Source organism: Eretmochelys imbricata, chromosome 8 (assembly GCF_965152235.1).
Source record: "Eretmochelys imbricata isolate rEreImb1 chromosome 8, rEreImb1.hap1, whole genome shotgun sequence".
Classification (NCBI taxonomy): domain Eukaryota; kingdom Metazoa; phylum Chordata; order Testudines; family Cheloniidae; genus Eretmochelys; species Eretmochelys imbricata.
In genome coordinates this window covers 44,673,651-44,692,859 of record NC_135579.1, presented here as the reverse complement: position 1 = coordinate 44,692,859, position 19,209 = coordinate 44,673,651, and the positions used below count along the sequence as shown (strand labels likewise).

The 19,209-nt window shown below is 51.0% G+C and overlaps 1 protein-coding gene across 1 annotated transcript in view; it reads right to left on the bottom strand.

Annotated features, from left to right (window-relative positions):
- Positions 1-19,209, bottom strand: part of LOC144268585 (myomegalin-like) — a 72,486-nt gene that overhangs the window by 30,410 nt on the left and 22,867 nt on the right. The window contains exons 17-19 of the mRNA XM_077823571.1: positions 18,694-18,821; positions 5,602-5,684; positions 5,030-5,253 (exon numbers count right to left, since the gene is read on the bottom strand). Coding sequence (XP_077679697.1) covers positions 5,030-5,253; positions 5,602-5,684; positions 18,694-18,821 — 435 coding nt within the window. The remainder of the gene's footprint in view (positions 1-5,029; positions 5,254-5,601; positions 5,685-18,693; positions 18,822-19,209) is intronic.

Below are 19,209 nucleotides of genomic sequence, written 5' to 3'. Positions count from 1 at the left end.
GTCTCCCATCCCCAGGGCACATTCCCAGGTCAACACTCCCCCCTCCCTTCTGCGTCACATCATCACAGACATCCCCTTGTTAAAGCAGTGAAACCCCTCTAACACGGGTGCAGTTATCCAAGGATAAGGAGCTGTGTAGCTTATTTCACTTGGCTTATTTCACTGAACCAGAACACACCACGCCAGTGTAAGCACAGGATAACTGTGGCCATGCTGGACAAGAAGAGGGCATTATAACATCTTCCCTGACTAGTACAAGGGGCAGTACAGTAAAGGCCCAGTGAAAGTATAGCTGCCCTGCTACTACCTCAGTGTGAACTACTGAAGGTTATTGGTTTCAGAGTAACAGCCATGTTAGTCTGCAAAAAGAAAAGGAGCTGTAGCTCACGAAAGCTTATGCTCAAATAAATTGGTTAGTCTCTAGTCTCTAAGGTGCCACAAGTACTCCTTTTCCTGAAGGTTATTGGATATGCTTGGCAGCCAGGAGGGGTAGCAAGCCTAAAGAAAAGGCTCCTAAGGGGTGTATTGGAAACTGCTTTGGGTGGAACTGGATTAGGAGTTAGAATACTGGATGCTACTAACCTAGAGGTATTGGCAAACAATGGAAATCCCATCAGTGCATCCTTATCAAAATTAGGAATGGGGCAACAATTATTTTCTAAAATACAGCCAGTATGGCAACAGCAAGGTAAAAAGGATTTATTACTTTTAGCAGAGGCTATGGGAACTGTGATAAATGAAGTGGGGGGAGCTCCCTTTTATCAACACCCAGCCAGCAGCTGTAAATCCCTCTTTGTAGCTGTTCTCTAATTGCTCTACCTGTAAAGGGTTAAAAAGTCTCACTGCGATGCATAGGTAAAAGGAAGTGAGTGGGCACCTGGGCAGAAGAGCCGATGGGAAGGCTAGAACTTTTTAAAATTGAAACAAGACTCCCCTTTTTCTGTCTATGGTTGTTCTCCCAGAGAGGCAGACAGGGAGCAATTATGCTGTGAGAAGCTTGGGCCAGGTATGAAAAATCATCAGTATCATACCTAGAAACTATTAATCTAAAACCCCAGATATGTAAATGGATCAGGAAATGTCTAGGACAGAGGAGGGGGCAAACTGCTGCCCACCGGCCACAACCAGCCCACAGGACCCTTCCCTCTGGCCCCCAGGCAGCGTGGTGAGCGGGGTGAAGGCTCGCCCCGGCCCCTCCCCTCTGCTTCCTTCCCTCCCTTGTAATCATAGTTCCTCCAGCACCTGGGCAGCATGGCTGCAGCTCCAGCTGGGCGGCAGGGCTATAGCGGAGCCAGACCTCGTGCTCCAGGGCAGCACAGTCAGGGAGAGTTCCAGGGGGGAGGTCAAGGGGCCTGGGCCCTGCTGCCAGGAACAGGGGTAGAGCAAACCAGGGCCCGCCTCCACCTCCAGCATGCTTGGCCCCTGTCCCCAGCAGCCAAGCCGAGACAGGGAGCGAGCCCTGCCTGACTGCCAGGGAGAGCAGCCAAACGAGCAGGGGAAATGCACTGGGAGAGGACTGAGCCCCCCTTTCCCCTACCCCACAGGTAACATGGGGCGGGGGGCCCCAGAGGGGCAGTCAGGGGGTAGGGAGCAGGGGAGATTGGATGGAGGGGTCCCGGGGGAGATGGTCAAGGGGCAGAGGGCAGGGGTGTTTGGATAGGATGTAGGAGTCCCAGGGGACAGTCAGGGGTGGGGAGCAGGGGGGGTTGGGAGTTCTGGGGGGCTGGGATGGGGGCGGGGGCCTTCCCTACCTGGCCCTCCATACAATTTCTGTACCCAATGTGGCCGTAGGGCCAAAAAGTTTGCCCACCCCTGGTCTAGGAAGACACAGTTAGGTTTCTCCCTTTTATTTCTTTATGGCTTGTGGATTCCTCTGTGCTAACCCCAGGTGCTTTTGTTTTGCTTTTAACCTTTAAGCTGGACCTCAAGAAAGCGATTCTTGATGCTTAATCCTTGGAGTTGTTTTTTTTTTAAATCTAGCAAAAGCCTAAATTCCCAGATGTATATTCTTCTTTTTTTTAATTAATAAAATTTACCTTTTTTAAGAACAGGATTGGATTTTTGTGTCTTAAGAGGTCTGTGCACATGTTGTTTAATTAGCTGGTGGCAACAGCTTATTTCCTTTTTTTTTTTCCTTCTTCTTCCCCAGCTCTTCCCTGGAGTGGGGGTGAAAGGACTCGAGGGTACCCCACAAAAAGGAATTCTCAAGTGCGCCTTCCTGGGTTCTCAAAGGGGTTTTGCCAGGGCTGCCCATATGGGGGGGGGGGGCAAGTGGGGCAATTTGCCCCAGGCCCCGCAGACAGGGTGGGGGCAATTTCGGCGACAATTCGGCGGCGGGTCTTTCAGTACCTCTCTTCCTCAGCAGCGGCACTTCGGCGGCAGCTCAATCACTTCGCTTCAGCCTTCTGCAGCAATGCGGCGGCGGGTCCTCCTGTCCTCTTCTTTCTTCGGCGGCACGACTTGGGTTTTTCTTTTTTTTTTCTTCGCCGCTTGGGGTGGCAAAAACTAACTTTTTTTTATGGAAGGGGCCCCCCGAAATTGCTTTGGCCCAGGCCCTCTGAATCCTCTGGGCGGCATGGGTTTTGCACTTGGGTGGTGGCAGCATCTACCAATCCAAGGTCAGAGAAAAGCTGTAACCTTGGGGTTTAATACAAGCCTGGAGTGGCCAGTATTAATTTTTAAGAGTCCATCAGGGCCCTCACCTTCTGCACTCAAAGTGCCGGAGTGGGGAACCAGCCTTGACAGGAACAATTCAAGGAAATGTGTCCTTAGCATTAGCCTGTACACAGGCCCAAGGAATAAATCAGCAATTGGTTGTCCAAATGATTCAGGAAGGCAAGCAAGGAAATTTGCTTTTGGAAATAAAGTTGTTGTTAGAAAAATGTTACAGGATGGGAAAGACAATTAATGGCATGGTGCAAATTGGTAAACTTTACACTGAATAAAGACCAAATGGTTCTATGAGCATATGTAGTAAAAGAACACCCCTGTCTAACTACTGATATATATCCAGCGGTCTAACTACTGATATATATCCAGTTGTACCCCTAGGAATCCCGCTAGCAAAAAAATTTGGTTATGTATTCCGCTGATCATCATTCCTGGGCATATAAAGAACATCAACAATGGAAAACCATTGACATGTTTCAGTGTGTGGCCCATGAAAATTTGGGATGTGTGCGTGAGGATCAAAATTTACAAAAAAGAGATCAATGTTTTTATGCTCAAACCAAAAGGGACCCAAAGATGTACATTTGATATATTCATTGAACAAAAGTCAGTGTTATATATGCAGGAAGGGGATGTGTTTGTGTTAGGAATCACTGTGCAACGGTAGTCGTATAGTATAAGGAATTGTATTTTATGACTTATTTAGTTAATAGATGTTTTTGCACTATTACAAAAATTGTAAGTTGTGATTTTGAATACTATGTTTCCTTGTGGACTGTAAACTACTTAAAGTTTAAACCACAGTTGTATCACAATGTAACACCTGTAACCTTAGAATTGAGGTTCATATAGCCATGAATAAGACCATGATAAGGAAATTGTTGGCCCATCCTACGTTATATTCACATCTACAACATGTTGTGCAGACAGGAAAGCAAATATGTATTGAAGTACCGCATGATAATACAAAAGTCATCCAGGAGCTGAAAACTATTGTAGATGCAGGAGACCACTCTTGCTGGGAAACACTGTTAGGGTGGTTGCCTGCTGCAACTGGTATGCTAAATATAGTGGTTCACCCCATCGTGGTGATCATTGGAATCCAGTTGGCTTGAATAGTGAGCATAATAGCTTTGGCTTGCTGGATGAAGAGAACTGTTCAGAGAATACAGGAAGCTGGCATACAAAGTCAAATAAGGCCCTTGTTAATTATACCCAGGAGGCAAGATCAAGCTCAACAGGTCTGAGTGCTGGACTCCTGTAATAGTAATGATGGCTTTGGTAAAAGTGTCATTAAGGGGAGGATTGTAAGGTCTGAGGCCTTCTTCTACAGTAAGCAGCAGCAGCCACATTAGGAGAGCAGCAGCCATGAGCTAGGAAGCAGAGAGTCACATCCTCACATTCTATCTAAATTACATAAAAACAATGTGAAGGGCTGTTAAGGAGGCTCCTATCCTAATAGTACCAACCATCGCCAGACGAAGAAACAGATCTTAAGAAAACTTTGTTTGATGCATTCTGCCTGGCAAGGAATCACTTATCAACAGCTGTGATTGTGAAATCTCTATTTCTTTATTGTTTGACTTTACAGTCCCCACTTCTCTATTGTTTATCTGTAGGTTCCCTATCTGGTTCTTTGATTGTTTCTGTCTGTTGCATAACTAATTTTACAAAATTTAAATCAACTAAGGTGGTGGGGTCTGATTGGGTAAAGAACTGTTTTGTAATGGGCTAGGATGGGTGGAAAACACTGTTCTGTGGGACTTCAGTTTAAAATGATTGGTTAAGGCAGAGCTAAGCAGGACTCAAATGTAACTATATAAACTGGGGTCCAAACAGAAGTTCTCTCGAACCTAACCCCAAGACACAGTCCAAGATCAGAGCTGCCACACTCCAGCTTCTGCACAGTGTGATTGGCAGGGTGTAGGAGTCCCCGGATGACCTGATCCTGACTGGCCACCAGGAAAAGTTTGTCTGCGTTATTGGGAGTGGTGAGCATTGTATGCTTAGCATGTGCATTCTGTTTTGGTGACTGTTAATAAATAGAGGTTAAGCCTATTCCTGTGTAAGGCTCTTTCACTGGCAACAGGCCGCACAAACCCACAGAAGATTAGGCCCTGAGCTCTAGGAAATGGTTATAGGCAGGTGCCTTTTGCCGGGAGCCCTAGGAAATGGGTAAGGGTGGGGGTGCCAAAATTAGCTAGGTTATGCCTTGAGCCCACAGAAGGGTAACGGTGAAGTGCCCTAAAGTGTGAGGGTAACACAGAGTCTGTACTCCCTCCTTGCTCTGCAGCCTGATGCCCTCATATGCTCTCATGACCCCAGGCTCTCATGCCCAAATTGCATCGGCCTGTCCTACCTGATGGGAGAGAGAGATGAGAAACCAGCTTCCTCCATCAGAGTCTTCAGTTCCCACAGCTCCCCTACCACCTTCGCCTTCTGCTCCAGGAGCTGCTGGTTCTTGGCTCTGACGCGGAGGAGCTCTGCCTGCAGGCTGCTCTCCCTCTCCAGGGGAGCCAGGGTGAGGAGATCAGGTTGCATTGCCTTGGCCACCGGGCTCTTCTCAGGAAGCCCTTGGCTGGTCTGGAGGGGAAGCATGGTGCCATAGGAGAGGTTATTGTGAAGGGCTTATGTGTCACTGAGCTGCCTGGGGCAGGGCTGGACGGTGCCCAGGGAGGCCTTTAAAGCACTGACCCTGCAAGCTGCACCCAAAGGCCTTTGGTTCCTGCTGGATTTCTTCACCAGGCCCTGGTTCTCAGCTGATCAAAGTAGACAACCTGACTCCCAGCTGTTTAGCAATGAGCAAATCTCAGGTCAGCTGCACAGCTCCAAGACGATCTGCCCTGGGTCCTTCCAGGAGCTCCCCTGGCCACCCCACTCTGGCCGAGCTCTGGCAGCACCTCAGCAAAGCGGCGCATCTCTTGGACTCACCTGCTGGCTTGCGGGTCTGGGCGGCGCCTCCCCCTTGATACCTTCAGCACTGACATCCCCGGCGTACTCCCGTCCAGGCTGACCTAGCAGAGACACCAGGCTGTGAAGCACTCAGAGTGAGGACAACCCAGGCTCTTCCAACCTCATCAGCGTTCCCACTAGCCCAGCCGCTCTGCAGGCACCCAGTGTGGGGAACGCCGCCAAGACCCCACAGTGGCTAGAAACAAAGGACTGAGCCAGGCCACTTGCTCCCACCCTGGGACATGGCCCCACTCCCTCCCTGAGCCAGGCACCCCCATATGGCTCTGGAGGCCAGTCCCTGTCCCTGTGGGGATGCTGCAGGGAAGTCTACCTGCACTCCCCGAACCGCCTCTGGGCCTGGAGCAGCAGTATGTGAGGCTGACCCAGCCCTGCCCAGGAAAATACCCACCCCAGCAATCTGCACCCCATGGTGCCCTCTGACACAGCCAGCCACCGGCAAGCTAGGCCCAATTCCTGGCTTCCCAGAGACTCAGGACCATGGGCCCTTCTGCAGGAGATGCCCTGTGCGCATTCCTGCCCTTTCCCAGCAAACAAGACCGACATGCATTCCCCCCCCCCACCCCGCCCCCACACAATGCCATGCATGAGGCCCATTCCCGCCCAGCTCCCTGCAGTTCCACCCATGCCTGGATGGCCTCTCCTCGCTCCAGGGAGCCTGAGAGGGAAGGCACGCAGCTCCCAAGCTAAGTTCCCTGTAAGCTGCATGGCCGTGCTGCCACACAGCAGCCTATTTAGCACCATGCAGGTGCTCAGGGAACGCTCCCAGGGACCCGCCGTGGCTGGGGGAGGGGCGCCCTTCCCCGGGCCCAAACCCAGCCCGACCCCCAACCTGCCATGGCTGGGGTGGCACTCCAGTCCCAACTATGCCACAGCCTGGACCTGCCACAGCTGGGGTGGCCCTACCCTGATCCAAATGTGGCTGGGGTGGCGTGGCCCGGATCCAGCCATGGCCAGGGTGGTGTTTCGTGGCCCGGACCCAACTGTAGCTGGGGCAGTGCGGTGTGAACCCGGGTGGCTGTGCCCAGATTCAGCCGCAGCGGCCCAGCCCAGACCTGTCACAGGGCACCCTTCCCAAACCCAGCCCCGGCCCAGACCTGCCGCGGCTGGGGCACCCCACTCTGAACCTAACCCCAGCCGGACCTCCAGGGGCCAAGGGAGGGGCACATATCCTGCAGCCCCAGTCCCAGAGCTGCCGTGGTGGGAAGAGGCAACTTTCCCCCCCCAGCCCAGGTGCACCCCAAACTCCTCATCCCCAGCCCCACCCCAGAGCTTGCACCCCCAGCTGCAGCCCTCAACCCCTGAATACAACCCTCTACCCCAGCCCTGAGTCCCTCACCCCCGGCCCCACCCCAGAGCCCATACCCCCAGCCGGAGTCCTCACAGCCCTGTACCGCAACCCTCTGTCTCAGCTCTGAGTCCCTCACTCCAGGCCCCACCCCAGAGCCCGCACCCCTAGCTGGAGCCCTCACACCCCTGAATCCCAACCCTCTGCCCTAGCCCTGAGCCCCCTCCCACACTTGGAACTCCTCGGCCCCACCACATGAATTTTGTTATGTGTCACACATCACCTCCACACTGGTGCACATCACAAAATTCATTCCACACATGGGTGGGAAAAATTAGAGGGAACACTGCTCCCAAGGCCCTGGGGAGGGTGCTAGACAGGCAAGGACTCCAGCGTAGCTCACGCTGCAGTGCTGCGGACCGAGGGACACTGCATGCCCTCATTACAGTGCAATGACAAGCAGAATAAAACTGCAGGCACAGTGATCGGCCAAGAGGGCTCTGGTCCAAAAGGGAGAGGAGAAGTGATGAAGGTGGGACCCAATGGGACCCCAACCGAATGAGCTTTTCAATAACCCTCTGGGTCAGGACTGGAGCTATCAGGCGCTACTGCAGTACTAATAGAGGATAATAATAGTGTTACAAGCTCTCTGCTCCCTGGTGCCCTCACCCCAGACAGCTTACCGCACAGCCAAGGGCTTCTCTCAGCCTCCAGGCACTCTTCTGCCCAAGAGCACCAAGCCTCACAACCACCAAGGCTCCGCCAGACTCTGCTCTGCCTGTCAACTGTGGTTCCTGACACCGGCTGCCTAGAGCTTGGCAAGACCCATCAGGACAGGAAGGGAAAAGCCAGGAACTGACAGGTCACCGGCTGGTCCCAGGGCAGCAAGGAGCCCAGCAACAGGCCATTCCTGGGAGTGAACATCTCAGGGAGGTTTGGCATCAGCCACAGGAAACAGCAGCGCTGCGCCTGATCCTCAACCGGTGCAAATCAACACCACTCCACTGCCTTTGACAGATCAACACCGACTCCCACGTGCCGTGGACCTGGCTCTGCCTGCTCCACTTTCAGCAGCAAAGAGAGAGGTTCCAGGGCAGAGTGAATCACCCCAGCACATACCCAGCCATCTGAGCATCAGTGCTGCAGGCCGTCCATCGCCCCAGGCCGGATCGCCCACGTTTAGCACTAACAGCAGTGAGGGCAGAGCGCTGGAGGGGAGTGCTGTCCTTGCCATGCGGCTGACAGGGCTCTCCTCCCTCCACAGGCTGGCAGAGCAGGGTGCTGGCAGCAGAGCGTGGTATGGTTGCTCTGCTTTAGTCCTATTGACTCAGCCAGAGCCAGGCTGCCTCTGGCCTATCCCAGGGTCATGGCAACCCCAGCCTCTCATGGGGTATCACTGTGAGGGGGTCAGGGTCCTCAGCCTCCCCCAGTCCCTGGCTGTTTCTCAAGTTACAAGGTGGGGAGCCCCGCTTTCTTGTATCGGAGGCTCTCATTCACCAGGGCTCACTCCCGGGGTCTTTGATTTTGGAAAGGGCGGTGCAGCTGCTCCAAGGTTGGCTGGAGATGGTTGTGCCCCTCACCCACCTGCCCTTCCTAGCCCACCCAGCAGAGTCCCCAGCTTCTCAGGGGGTTGCACCCAATAGCTGGACTGAGGGGCGAACACACAGGGTAGTCTCCAGGCTCTGACTCCCACTGCCCGCCCTGGCTCTCAGCATGGGTGCGGGAGGTGGCCCCAGATTCTTCTATGGATTGTGAGGAGGGGGCAGCAGCCACTTCCAGCCCCAGAACCAGGAGGTCAGACACAGGGCAGTGTACAGCCCCGCACCACAGAGGGTGCTGAGGGAGACACCCTTGTCTGTCCCACAAGGAGGGCCCAGGGCTTTATCTGAGCCTAGTTAGGGAATATGTTAATGGGACAGGAGACCCTGCGACCTGGGCGAAGCACTGCGGCTATCGGGAGTGGCCTGGTGGGCAGCAGGGCAGAGCCACCCCCAATGGCTGGAGCAGGGTGGGACAGTTACCTCTGCTGACCATGGGATGCCAAGCACTCTCCAGTCTTTCCAACTCCCACTGGACCAGAGCTGGCCAGTGGGCTGCCAAGTCTGGGATCCACCCTCTGTCATTAAAGCAACACTGGGGATTTCAGGGGAAGACAACTCCTCTCACACAGCACCTGGCTAATTTTCAGTGCCACACATGGTGAGAACTGCTGCCTGGCCATGGCAGAAGCTAAATTGATGCCCTGAAGCATGAGATTTGATTACATTTATTTTAGCTCCTTGTCCATAAACTCACAGATTCTAGACTCTGACATACAGGCAGTGAATTCAGAAACTGTGTGAACAGAGCTTTTCTTTGCTCTGAATTTAACACCATTTATGCAAGAACCAGAGGTTTTTCCTGCTATGTGAGGCAGAATGAGCAGAGGGACCAGTCGAGCTTCTAAATTTCCCTTCACGATGTTCAGTATCTCAAGCGAGTCTTTTCCAAGCCTCCATTTTCTCCCCACCCAGCCGTCTTTGCAACCTGTCTTGGGATGGGCACCATTTCTTTTTCTTAAAAGTCTATCAAAGCTGAGCCCAGTTCTGTCCCTGTTCCAAGGTACTCATGCATCCTAGTTCACTGTACACTGGCCAGATGCCCTCTGGAGCCACCTCTGACAGCTTCTCCATTCCTATCCTCAGAGGATCCCATCAATTCAGAGACCAGCAATAGAGCTGAAAAATCCAGTCTATTTCGTTAACATGCCTTGCCAGGCACTTCCCCTTCTGCCTTCTAGTGTTATTAGCGAACTCCCCCAACTCAGTGCTCTGCTGCCTTTTCCAATCAGTCTATTTCAATGGTTTGCACTCCTTTGCTCCCGCTAGAGTTACAGTTGCAAAAGTTTCCACAGAGCTCCCGGTTTTCACATGCCCAGAACTTTCTGCAGCAGCCATTCTCCATGCTGATGGAGAAATCCTGACTCTGTTGAACTCAAAACTGACTTCAACAGCATCAAGATTGCACCATTGGTCTTGGCATTGGGCTATCCTCTCCCCTCATGTTTTAATGTGGGCAGAGCCCCAGAGGGAGCTTTTCCATATAAGAGTATAAGTAAAATACACTTTTCAGACTTCAAGGCAAACATAAGAACAGCCGTAGCGGCTCAGACCAGAGGTGCATCTAGCCTAGTATCCTGTCTTCCAATATTGAGGGAGTGAACAGAACAGGACAATTTACTGAGTGATCCATCCCCAGTCATCTAGTCCCAGTTTCTGGCAGGCAGATTTAGGGATTATTTAGGGAAAATTCAGATGGCTCTTGTTTGAATCAGGGCTCCAGCAGCCAGTGCTGAGCACTGTCCAGTTGAGGATGGACTTGCCATGTATTCTGGATAGGCCAAATATTTCACAGACAGCCTATATTTAGAAATGGTAGAGAGAGGTTTTATTACAAAACATTCAGTGCTATTTTTATCCTTCGCTGCTAAGGCACTTGATTCAGATCTGCTGCCCTCTGCACTAACTTGCCTATATACTTGTTTGGAAGGATCCATACATAGCAGGACAGACACCCAGGAAGGTACATGTGGGTGCCAGTGAGTTTAATCTGTCTCCCCACAGCTCCAATTTATGCAGTGTCTCTCAGCTAGCTGTGGGCTGCTGTGCAGATCAAACCTGCCTGAGCTCAGAGCATTCTGACCACCACATCCCTTCTTGCTCCTCACATACCCCTAGGCTGGGGGATGAGAGGGGAGAGCAAAGGTCCATAGCTGGCCCTGCACTGGGGGAAGCCCCTGGGGGCTTCCCCTCCGACTTGCCTTCAGACCCCCATGTCCCACTGGAGTGGCACACAGGAGCTGTAGCAGCCAGGGCCCTAAACCTGTCCCAGGATTCCTGCTGCTGTTTCAGTGGAGCAGTGAGGGACCATCTCCTCTCTGTTCCATCACAGTCATATAGACAGTGCCTATTCTCACTGGTGCTTTCCAGCCATGTCAGATACAAACCTGTCTGTCTGCCCACTCAAGTCCCCCACTCTTTTTTTGGCATTACACTTTCCCCATGGCTCACTCCCATGAAATAAGCGGGACTTAGTTTGCCCAAGATGCATTAGAGTTGCATTTTCCAGATCAAGTCTTTGTTTAAAATGACCTGTGTGCCATTCTAACAGCAGCTGCTTTTCACACGGCCTGCCAGTACAGTATCACTGCAAATTTCAGGGTCATTTCCTGCTAGTCCAGCTCATTCATAAAACCAGCCCTAACACTGATCCCTGCAGCACCCTACTAAGAACCACCTCCCAGCCCCACGTGCTGCTGTTTCTACCTTTTGGTTCTCTCTGTGCTAGGGTCCGACTCATGCCAGCTACTACAGTTTAGACATAGTTGTTACCAGCATGCCTCTACTGCAGTTTCTTTGAGCAGTGAGAACTCTCTCTCTCCCTCTCATACCATATAAGTACAGCCTGCTGCAGTCTACCTGGGGTATCGGACGTCTCTAAACAAGGTGCTATACCAGCATTCTGAGGATTCTTTGCTTGAAATCCCCCCTGCTGCTTATTGCTCTTGGTTTCAATATCCCTTCCATCTCTATAGATCTTTTTTCTCTTAATATCTGGTCCAACATTTTGCTATGGAAAGAAGTTGAACTTACCAGCTGGTAATTGGCAGGCCTGCTCTCCTTTTCCTGACTTGAAGATTGGATCCACACTGGCTTTTCCCCATGCTTGTTCAAATAGTTAGCCGTGATTCAGTAAACTCGTTAATTTCCCTGTTAGTCTAGGTTGCAGGTGACTTGGACTCACTGGCATATTCTGCAAAGCATTACCCCTCTGCTCTGCAGCGATCACTAATTATCAGAAGGGTTTCCTTTACTGCCTAATGGGCCAAACAAGTTTACATAGTGAGATTTTAAAAAGCAGTTTCCTAGCTCCAACATTTTCCTTCCCCTTCTCAATACTTACTCTAATTTATTTGCTCCCCAGTGTATTAGCAAAGCCATCTTTTGGCTAGCCTGGCATTGCTCTGCCCTTCTGCAAGCCGTGAACAAGCCCCACCCAGCATCTCTTTGAACTTCACATCCTGGAGCAGCCCTTTGCAAAGCTGGGGCGGGGGGCTGGAGGGAGTCACGTCCTATTCCTTGCACTCTCCTGCACAGGGACAAGCATCATTTGCTAAACCCAAGGTTGTGAGTTCAACCCTTGAGGGGGCCATTTTGGGATCTGGGGCAAAAATTGGGGATTGGCCCTGCTTTGAGCAGGGGGTTGGACTAGATGACTTCCTGAGGTCCCTTCCAACCCTGATATTCTAGGACAACTTCTATGCACTCTGCCAGGTTCCCCTTCTGCAGTGTCCCTATGTTTGCTCTCCTACCCAGCCGCACTCAGGGAGCCTGATCCTCCTCAGGGCCCTCCTGTAGCCAAACCTGAGAGAAAGAGCCTCTGAATCAGCTGCATTACCAGGGTCTCCCCAGTAATTTCCTCTGGGACCCCAAGCACGTGGGGAGCATACAAGGCCCTCAGTGTAGTCTCCCTGGATCCTGAGCCTTAGGAAAAGGTGAGAGCTCTCCCCAGCTCAGCGCATTTCAGGATCAAGCCCCACAGTGAATATTCATATCTTCACACATCATTCCCTTCTGACCCTCAGCGAATACCAGCCAGCCCTGACGATTTACTGCACTCAAGCTTCCCCTTTCGTGGCTTCAGTCTTTGGCAAGGCCGCACTGGGATGATTTTCACTATCATTGTCTGAAGAGTCATGCCAATAAATCCACTTAATTGCGATGCTTTCCCCATTTCCACGACCCTTGGGAACGTGGGGTCCCGCACCCAGGCAGCCTGCTGGCTTCCTACCACTAGGACAGCTGTTTCTGGCAAAGAGCAAAGGGGCAGTATCCTGCTGCTGGGGCTAGCAAGGTGCTAGTTTGGCCCCACTCTTAGAGCAACCTCAAGCCTCTCCTAACCTGCTCCCCACTGTCCACATCCTCCAGGGGCCACTCAGTAGCCAGGAATAGCTGGAGGAATGCGCTGCTTTGGTCACACCCACTTTAGCATGTCACAGGGGAAGGGGGCTGCAAGAGGGCACCTGAGTGAGCTGTTACATGGGTTCTCTGCACATTGGGTTTTCCTCCTGCACAGAGGGGAATGCCCAGGTAGCCAATTAAACCAGCTTTATGAGCCTTCGGCACCTCCACAGCACCCATGAGTCAGGCCCGTAGATTTTACTGGTCTTCCTGTGCTTCTGCAAACTCTCTGCACCTCTATTACAGTGTCTTAGCTAGCCTCCCCGCAGAGCTCACCACCTGTCCAGGCAGGCACAAATATGGGGGTCTAAAAAGCAGGCAGACAGGGTACCAAATTGCTTTGCAAAACCTTGCCCAGCTGAGATTGCACTTGTAGCACCTAACAGAAGAGGACTTAGAGCAGTAGTAGCACAAGGCTTGTTCTGCTCCCATCCATGTGAAAGGCAGCAGGAGCAGGCCCAGTTTTGTGATTTCCCTCATCTCTTAACATATTTGGACCCTTAGAGCAGTTTTAGCTGGTGCACATCAACGCAGCTCCCCTGAGGGCAATGGGGCTGCATGGAGGCACACCAGCCAAGCTGGCCCCTTGTTGCCACCACACCTGGGAAACCTGCAGTGCACCAGTTGTGTCCTTCTGAAATTAATAGGCAGCAGGTTTAAAAACAAACAAAAGGAAGTATTTTTTCACACAACACAGTCAACCTGTGAAACTCCTTGCCAGAGAATGTTGTAAAGGCCAAGACTATAAAAGGGTTCAAAAAAGAACTAGATAAGTTAATGGAGGATAGGTCCATCAATGGCTATTAGCCAGGATGGGCAGGGATGGTGTCCCTAGCCTCTGTTTGCCAGAAACTGGAAATAGGCGACAGGGAACGGATCACTTGATGATTACCTGCTCTGTTCATTCCCTCTGGGGCACCTAACATTGGCCACTGTTGGAAGACAGGATAATGGGCTAGATGGATCTTTGGTCTGATGCAGTATGGCCGTTCTTATGTTCTGGCCCCTGGGATTTTTAAAGCAATAGACCTTGGTCATCTCCAGTATGGAGCAATCTTTCCATACCATGTATGGCTGCTTTTTATATAGCACAGCTCATCCTCTCCAGCAGCCTAATCTAGCTCTCTCACACAGCTGGGAGTCAGGGTCACCCAATGGCATGAAATACTAACACCACTCACCTCCTTTTACCAAGCCAAGTATTTCAGCTGACTCAGTTGAAGTTTTAAGCTTCCAGCGTTAGCATAAAGACACTTCATACCGAATATTGCCACCGCCTTAGTCTGAACCTCATTGAGTTGCAACCCTGCTTTTGGGGGGAGAGGATGGCTGGGAACAGATGGGTGGACACCAATGCTTGTCTCAGAATATCCTTCAGATTCACTCTCTCTGACACACGCGCTGAGACCCACCCATACTCCAGTGAAGTGCTCCTTGGTTGGGACTCTGTCTGCTCTTATTTAGCACATCCATGAATGACTAGGGAAGAGCAAACAGAGCTGTGACAGACCCCCGCCCCAATGACAGCAACTAGGAGGGATGTGGCCTACGCTCCAGAAGAAACAAATCACTCAAGAGGTCCCTTCTGAGGTTAAAAACATTGTCAGGAAATAACTCAAGGGGAATCAGATCTGAGAAATGAAAAACAAAGACAGCTGGAAGGGAGAAAAGTATCTAGTGGGAGATTATGGCAATATGAACTCAAAGACGTGACAGGACAGCAAGCCAGCGATGAGCATGCGATGGGGCTGGAAAGGAAAACCCAATGGGATTGGGAGCTGCATGTGCAGAGCAGGGAGGTATGGGACCCTGGTGTGCATGAAACTAGCCTATTGTGTTTGACAGAAAGTGGTGAGTCATTAACAGGCAATCATAGGAGAGAACTGGAGCAAAGAGACAAGCAATGCAGCTGAGCAGGGCGCTGGAGACATCTCTGCAGCTGGGGCTGCCTGATGCCCAGAATAATGGGGCCTGAGCCTGCTGTAAAGGATTCTTTACCAGAAGAGCCCAATATGCACTGCTTCTTTAGATGACAAAAAAAAGGGGTAACTTGGTAGAAGTCTACCAACACCTAAAGGGTGCAAAAACCCTGCGGAGAGGGGAATTATCCAGGCCGGGGGAGAACTAACAGTTTTTTAAAAAGGAGAATTGAAACAATCAGGAAGACGGGTCTGCCAGGGAGATCTGTCCTTAGACCATGGAACAGACTTCCTGGGACAGCAGTCCCATCGCTGCTGGTATTTACACTGGCCTGGACAAAGCGCTGACGCTACGTCACAGGGAAGAACTCCAGAGAGGCTCCAGAGGGAGAGTGGCAGTGGATGGGCTAAAAATAACCTACCAGGTAACTGTTAGGTCACATATTTGGTCCCTTCTGGCCTTGGAATCTATTAATCTCACCATCTTTGCCATCTCTGGACCTAATTCCCATTGCCTTGCACCAGTGTAGCAAGTGTAAATGCTGCCTGAGTGCGAAGCATGGTACCCCCATTCTGGCTGGCACAAGAGACTTTAAGAGCAGTATGTACTGATAGGGGTGGCTACAGGTAACACAGACAGACTCTGGAGAGAGCACCTTTTAACAAGGAGACGGCTTCTCTGGGCCTGTGGGTGAGCTAGTCAATGGACAAACTGTTTATTTGCAGCTACAGACGAATGTTTAGACTCCACCGTCTACCTTTGCAATGGCTTCTGGGATAACCAGGGAACCAGGACTGGCACAAGAATCAGGGCCTGCATACTCTGCTCCCCCCTGCCCTCAGGAGATCACTGTTGGCTGCTGGGAATTCAATTTTTGATCCAAAAAATGGGGAAGGATCAGAAGATTGGAGAAAAACAAATTTTCCACCATGTTCCCCCAAGGAAAGAAAAGGGATCTGGCCATTCTCCTTCTGTACCCCGAGAGTAAAATAATAGAGGATGGGGGAAACCACTACACATCTCTCAGCTATTAGAATCATGAGCAAGTAGGAACCGTGCATTGGTACATCAAGATTTTGCCACACAAAGCCGAGTGTTTTTTTCACTAGGCTCAGTGGCTGAAGGGATGTAGCAGACACGCTATATTTGGACTTTATAAAGCATGCAATACTCTCTCACATCATCATACTCTTAGAACTGAAGTCAGCTTTGGTATAAATACTAGTATGTGGATAGAAAGTGGTCAGAAGGGCCATCCAGAAAGGTTAATGACAGATTATGCTAACCCACACAATAGCAGTGCTGGACAGAGGGTGCAATGGGTAGGCTTAGCTACAGCCTATCTTTATTTATGCTGGGAAGGGGGGCACAGGCAGCACCGGAATGAAATTCAGATGAAACTAAAATGTGGGAGGGGCAGGAAGGAGACATACTCCAGGCAGAAAATACACGGTTCAAAGAACTGATGACCTAGTGGTTAGGGGACTAGCCCAGGACTGAGAGAACCCTAGTTCAAGTCCCCTGACTTCCTGCATGACCTTGGGCAAGTCACTTAATCTTTGTCAGTTCCCTAGCTGTAGAAGGGGGCTAACAGTAGTGCCTGACCTCCCAGGGAGTTATGAGGATAACTATGCTAAAAGGGTTTGTAAAAAAATCCTTTACATAGAGCTAGGAAAGAACTAAACTCATACATCTGGGGGAAATGGTCCAAACCCCAGCTCCAGGGTGCGCTGGGAGGCCAGGATGCTGAAAGAAGCAAATCAGACACAAGGCTGCAGCATGACAAAACTGGAAAAAGAAAACAATGCAGACACAGCTCAGGGCTGCATATGTAAAAACATCATCACAGCACCTGTCCATTAGGCCATGCTGATTCAACTTCATTCTGTTCCTGGGCACATTACCAGATACCGACAAAGTGGAGAGAGTCAGTTCAGAGAGGGGTGACAGAGTTAGCAGGGTACTGGATTGATAAGGAAAGATTAAAAGACCTAAATCGGTCTGAGATGGCTAAGGGGGAACACAACAGTAACATCTGCAGGGTGTAAACAGCACAGAGAGAGAGAAAGAGAGAGGAGACAGTGTGATACACAGATATATCTAGGACTGATGGGATGAAATTAAGAAAGGGAAAATCTAGATTAAATATTAAGATAAACTTTCTTGGCAATGAAATGTATTAGGCTGCGAAAGCAGCCCCCAGAGTAGCAATGGAATAGCTATCTATCAGCACATTCAAGCAGCAGTAAACACGCATTGGAAAAGTCCTGAATTGGCCAGTGGCAGATGGCCCGGACACACTTAACCAGGGCTTTTCCATCCCTGCCTAGACTCAAAGGTGGAAACGACAAAGTAGGGAAGAGGGTTAAGACACATGAATGGTTTGATCTCCTCCTGACAGAAGCATGAGAGCTGCTCTATCCCGTCTACATGAATGAGGCAGGGTGCAGGGAACAAGGACACTGAAGGGAACTGCAGCTCCTCAGCCCTGGCTGTTATTGCTCACTGTTGAGAAGATGGTCCATATAAACGTGTAAGAGAGGGAAAGCGGGTGACTAAGTGATGTACTGGATCTCATCCTACCCCTGCTCGCAGAGAACATAAGAAGTGGTAGATTTCCCCTCTGCCACTCATAAGAGATGACCACTGAAAAGCTGGTGTGGGAAATGCCTGCTGGTTTGGCTCTCCTGGTTTAGAGCAGTAGGAATACCTTTATGAAAGAGAAACGGAGACCCTGGAATAAACACTCCACTCATACCCACTTGCAAAACAGCACAGAGCCGCATGAGCCCAAAGGGGTCCTACAGCTCAACCTAAAGTTTTCAAAGCAGTGGACTGGAGGGACCGCACAAGCTGAGAACATGGAGCAGAGGCATCATGTCCCATGCCACCCTGATAGGAACATGCCCCGTCAGGTCAGACTGGGCTTTATCACCCCAACCCCCCCTCAGCCCTTTTGTCTTGAGGGCTGGGAACTCTTTCCTTTTGCTGCACAGAGGAGCTTGTGGACCATTACAACCCACGGAGCAAAGCTTAGCCCAGGAGGAATGAGTCACGTTTCAAGGCTGGCAGAGAGACTGTCTCAACCACAGAAACGGAAAAGATTCCAATCAAGGGTTCCACATGAGCTGGATCTGACTGTAGCCTAAAACGGGTCATTTCTTTGTTAGCCCAAGAGACGATATCAGTGATATAGCAACTACCAAAAAAGGCCCTGGTTGGCCAGGTAATCGGTGACAAAACAACCATTTCCCTCCTCTCTGGCTGCCACTGTCCTTGTCAAAGGGCCCAACTCTGTCTGCAAGGGAGAACATGCTTCTCCCAGACACTTGCTTTCTCTTTACTCTACCATGCGGTTGCAGAGGTAGCCGTTGTCCTATGAGCAGCACTTAACTGACTGGGAAAGATTAGGGGGAAAAAAACAAACAAAAAAAAAAACCCCATGCATTTGTGAGATAGCACAAAACATTTAAAATCGCTTTCATAGGGAGGGAATCTTTATTTGGCCCATGGGGAGAGGAACGAAGGGAGGAGTAGGAGAAAGATGGAGGAGGATCAACTAAAATGGAATGACTCAAATGTGCAAATACATTTCATAACCTCCCCTGAAGGGCCAGAAACAAGTACATAGACGAGACACACGTGGGTTGCATAGATCGCCATTTCCAGGGCAGCTCTAAATGCACCACTCCTATCGTATCATTAGTAACAAGTCAACCCTCCCAGAGTCAGTCAGCCAGGCTTGCTCTGCTAGTGACCAGTTTCCATCCAGGGCAGGTGGCAGGGTGAAGGCCAGAGCTCAGAAGGCATGCTGGGGTAGGACTCTCACACTCTGCTGTTCCCCACCTCCAAAGGCGCCTAGGGTCTCCAGCCTGTGCAAATGCTCCATGCTTCTGCCAAGAGCCTCTTCCAGTCGTCCACGGAGTGCCTGGGCCCTCTCCAGCTCAGCCTGCAGAGTCTGGCCTCTCTCAGGGCTAATTAGACATGTCACACAGAAAGGGAAGAGGGTTAGACAGGCTTCACAGAATGTCCACATCAGCAAGGATGCAGAGCAGTGGTGATTAGACGTGAGCCAACACTTACTCAGAGCACTGCTCATCAGTGCTCCAAAGGTAGATCCAGCGTCGGCCTCTTCTGCTTCTCTTCTAACTTTTACCAGAAACAGCTGCAGGCGCTAGGCCCCAGCACCTCCCTCCCACATGGGTCAGGCACAGACTCCTACACCCACGGAGCAGTTCCCCCAGACTCACTCCCAATCCTCTGGGAAGCAGGGCAGGGACGGTGGCTTCCTGGCCATCGCTAGTTATCACCATTGACCCAGATACCAAGAGAAACTCCATGTGCACATGGCTCCTTCAGCCC